Source organism: Durio zibethinus, chromosome 25 (assembly GCF_047325235.1).
Source record: "Durio zibethinus cultivar Kanyao isolate XHJ-2024 chromosome 25, ASM4732523v1, whole genome shotgun sequence".
Taxonomy (NCBI): Eukaryota; Viridiplantae; Streptophyta; class Magnoliopsida; order Malvales; family Malvaceae; genus Durio; species Durio zibethinus.
Window position 1 is genome coordinate 8,655,140 of NC_143186.1, and position 4,373 is coordinate 8,659,512.

Sequence of the window (4,373 nt, forward strand, 5' to 3'; positions counted from 1 at the left end):
GAGCTGCAATCTATAACTATAAGCTTACTAATTTGCCAAGTATGATGCCATGTAATTGAAGTTCTCTATTAATTCCTGGACATTCTCCTATCCGCTATTTTACTAATCCGTATTTTTGTGAAATTATAAGTATAAATTATAATTATATTCAAGAATTATATCTACATATAATTATCACTAAATCAAACAAACAAACAAATAAATTAAAATATAACTAAACAAATCTAACATAAAGTTGAATGTAACCAACAAATAGCGAAACTTGAATATCGAGCACAAGGTTTTAAGACCTTTTATTATCATTAAACTAAGATCTCGTTGGCTATAAATTCTTATTCCAAACCTGCAGGAAAAATGAAACATTATTATTTTTAAAATGACTTACAATTCTATTAGGATGGTTTATAAAACTCTTTGTTGATTATCTTTTTAATACTTCAAAGAGATAGGATTTTTGAATATAAATAAAAAAAGAATAAAATAAGGATTTTTTAAAAAGAGATAGGATTTGTATTTTTCTTCTTCTTTTTCAACTGTTCATCTCTCTTGCTTCACCACTTCTTCTTTTCTTTGCTCTAAATCAAGATTTCGCAACCCACTCTCACAATCTCTTTTTATTTTTATTATTATTATTATTATTATTTTAATTTCCTTGTTCGGATTTCTTGATTTTCAGTTTGAAATATAAAAATCTTTAGGTAATATTTGATATGGGTGATCACTTAAAAATTATGATGATTTACAAATACTAATTACATTACCGTATTTGGTAACACATAGTGATTCTATGTAACGGAGATCTTGAATTACCAGAAGTGATTAGTTCATTACCTTGAAGGGTGATTTAATTCTTATTCAAAGGGGTAAGAAATTTTTATTGCCAAAGTGAAGTGGTATGTAAAATTAATAATAATTAATATTACCTATTTATTATGTAAATTAAAACTTTCTTCTTAAAATTAATTGTTATTATTTTATATTATAATTTTTATATTTTCAAACAAATAATTTATTGTAACAAATTCAAAAATATTTTGTGTGATTTTTTTAATTTTTTAGAATTTATTTATAATATAATTTTTTGATTTTAATATATTAATTTTAGTTTCTAATTCAAATATTTTTTACATAATTTTACACTATAAAAAGTAGTTTGCTATCAATAAATATATTTTAATTTAATAATTTAATTATATTTATTATAAAGTAAATAAAATATTACTAATATTTTATATACAAATGATTATCTTTAAATAACGTTAAAATCATTAGCTTATGTAATTATTATAATGTGCATGATTATTTTGGTACTTCAAACAAAATAATATTTGATTTTTAGTAATGTCAAATACAATGATATTTAATTATCAAGAATTAATAATTTTTAATAAAATAAGTGATTTCAAATTATGAGTGATAACATTACTTTAATAATAAGATTAACTTAATGATTAAATTACCATGATAATCTTAAAAATGCAACCATGATGGTATTTGCTTTCACCCTTAATACTTTAATAACCTTTAATGTTTTTCTGTGCATTGCATTTGTGTTGATTGTTGTATGTTCTTGTGGCTGATTAAGGATGTTTATATAGGCTTTAAATCCTAGAACTAGTAGGCTTCCTAAAGCAATCGAATGCAGATCCGATTCTGATTTTTTTTTTTGTTTCTTTTTTGAGTATTTTCAAAGTTATCCGATGTAATTTTCACTGGTTTTTTTTTTATTATTTGTTGATTCTAAAGTTTTAATCTTTCCAAATTTAATCCAATTCTTCCCTTTTTCTAAATTCCAACTTTGACTTTTTATTATTTTCCAAACTTTTTCTTTTTTCTTTTAATTTTTTCTTGAATTTTTTAAATTTTCCTAAGTTTTTGTTTTTTTATTAATAGATATAAAAGAATAAAATAAAAATGAAAAGCAAATAAAATACAAAGGAAACGAAGAAAAGGAAATAAAAATTTTGGGCACGTTTCTTTACTAATCATAAATTGGAAAACAAAATTAAAGCTCAATTATTAATTAAATAGTCCAAAAGTAAATTCCTAGACTCAAAAAGCAAATTCCGAAGCATGAAATTGAGCTTTAAGCGGGCTTAATGAAATCTGCTCGATTATGAATTATAAAAGTCAAATTCAATCATAAGTTAAAATTAAAATAAGTCTGATTTTAGCCTAATCGGTCCAAAAATTTAATTCAAAATAATTTAAAATTTTTTTGACAAAACAAAATGTCTACATTTCTCCGTTCTTTGTATGAATTTCTTGGTTGCTTACCCCTTTTAAATCTATAATTCATAACTCTTTTTTCATGTCATTTTAAGGCACATTTCGCTCATCTATATTTATGAATAGTGACCTTTGTAAGTTACTTTCAATATATTTTAAACAAATAATGTAGAAAGGCGGATTAATTTAATAATTTTAAAACCCTAGTTTTTTCATTCTCCTTTGTTAGGTGTCTATTACTCTCTAACACACCCAGTCTTGCACAGGGAAGGGACGTCAATGGGGATCACAAAGCAAAAATCCCAAGGTTCGAAGAACCATACTGTTCGAGTCTCTTAAAAGTGCCTTATCGACTAAGGCAGGTAAATGAAAATGCCTATGAACCTCAACTATTTTCAATTGGTCCTTATCATCGTGGTAAACCACACTTGAAGGAGATGGAAGTATACAAACAGCGGTGTTCACGTGGGATTCTTTATAAAAATGACAAGGAAAGAGTGGCTAAGGACATGAACATAGAACAAGCTAAAAAATGCTATTCGCCATCCTTAGTTCTTAAAACAAAAATTTTTAAACAAATGATGCTACGGGATGGTTGCTTTCTTGTTGAGCTATTGTGTGGGAAGGCAAAAGATATTGATCCCATTTTCAAACTGGAGTGGGTTAAAAATGCCTTATTTCATGATATCTTGCTACTCGAAAATCAGCTTCCTTTCTATTTTTTAGAGGGTTTGTATCACATGATCGAGGATCAAACAGATGGAAAAGACTTCGCCTCCCAGGCTTTTTCTTTCCTTTGTAATATCTTGCCAGGGCCAAAGAATTGGATTAAAGACCGTACAACCATCAAACATACTGACAAAATCAAGCACCTACTGGGCTTGGTACATGATAATTGGGCTCCTTCTCCTCAAGAAAAAGATAGTGAAGGACATGAAGGCGGCCAAGAAAAATGGAAATTCATATTCTGTGGAGTAGAAAAGGCAAAAGAACAGCAAGGTCAAGGCGATGAAGAAAACGGGATGCATAAGGGCGACCAAAACTACAACTACTTCAAATGGAAATTCATATGTTGTGCAAAAGAAGGCAAAAATGAAGGAAAAGGCCGAGTGGAGTGGCAGTCCTTACGCTGTGCAACAGAGCTGAAGGAAGCAGGAATCGAATTCAAGAAGGTTGAAGTTGACAGTAACGGGGAAAGCACAGAAGAGAACAATGTGAAGAGCCTGTTTGATATAAACTTTACAGTTCCGGTTATGAAGATTCCAACCTTTGTGGTTGATGACTACACGGAGAGTCTCTTTCGCAACCTTATTGCTTATGAACTATACGCGGAAGGTTCGACTTATGTGATTGATTATGTGACATTAATGGATAACCTCATCAACTCAGACAAGGATGTGAAATTGCTTCGTTTAAGTGGAATCATCGAGAATATGTTGGGTGATGATGAAACTGTTGCTAAAATGATTAACAAACTTCGTGACCATGTTATATTATGCGGTGACTCCTTTTATTACGAGAAGATATTTGTAGACGTGAAGAATCATTGCGAAAAACGTAGGAACACATGGAGGGCGACGCTCTTGCATGATTATTTTTACAGTCCATGGGCACTCCTCTCCTTTCTTGCGGCTCTTCTCGTAATCGTCATTACCATCTCACAATTTATATTTTCAATCCTTTCTCTTTAACAATGGGTTAGAGGCAGCCTTGGAGATTGAAAAATATAAACAAAAACTTATGTGTTTGAAGTGTTTCTTGCTTGTTGGTGATTGATTTACCTTTTGGTTGTTTCTGTTTTTGTCTCTTATGAATGTTTTTCTGATTGTTGTGAAGTTTAGCTGTTTGCTTCGGCCATTTAAGTTGCTTCTAAGTTGCTTCAGCTTTTGGTTGTCTTGTTTTATATCTGGTGATATCTCCTCCTCTGTTATTAGGGAAAAGTAAACATAAACTTTGTACTTTGTTATTCAATAAATTAAGTCTTTTATTTGATGAGAACAATAAACAAAAACATTTTTGCTTCTCGTCTTGGCTGAGGTAACTAGATTATATATCCTTCATGTATCGAAAGTATTGAGGTTGCTGATAAAGGTTCTTCTCATTAATAAGATGGAAACCATGTCTGTATCTTTGTTGGCTTCTCC

General features: G+C 29.5%; 1 protein-coding gene across 1 annotated transcript; it reads left to right on the top strand.

Annotated features, from left to right (window-relative positions):
* The first annotated feature begins 2,807 nt into the window (after nucleotides 1-2,807).
* LOC149511588 (UPF0481 protein At3g47200-like) lies at nucleotides 2,808-4,173 on the top strand. The gene is made up of 2 exons (XM_089754348.1): nucleotides 2,808-3,869; nucleotides 4,066-4,173. The coding sequence occupies exons 1-2, from the start codon at nucleotides 2,808-2,810 to the stop codon at nucleotides 4,171-4,173; spliced, it is 1,170 nt and encodes a 389-aa protein (XP_089610474.1).
* Nucleotides 4,174-4,373: the final 200 nt, after the last annotated feature.

What these genes read in the sequence shown, in the direction of transcription:
- LOC149511588 (XM_089754348.1), top strand. Translation starts at nt 2,808, where the DNA reads ATGATGCTACGGGATGGTTGCTTTCTTGTTGAGCTATTGTGTGGGAAG. An exon ending in CCTTTCTTGCGGCTCTTCTC is followed by an intron (nt 3,870 to 4,065) that starts GTAATCGTCATT and finishes ATTGTTGTGAAG; the next exon opens with TTTAGCTGTTTGCTTCGGCC.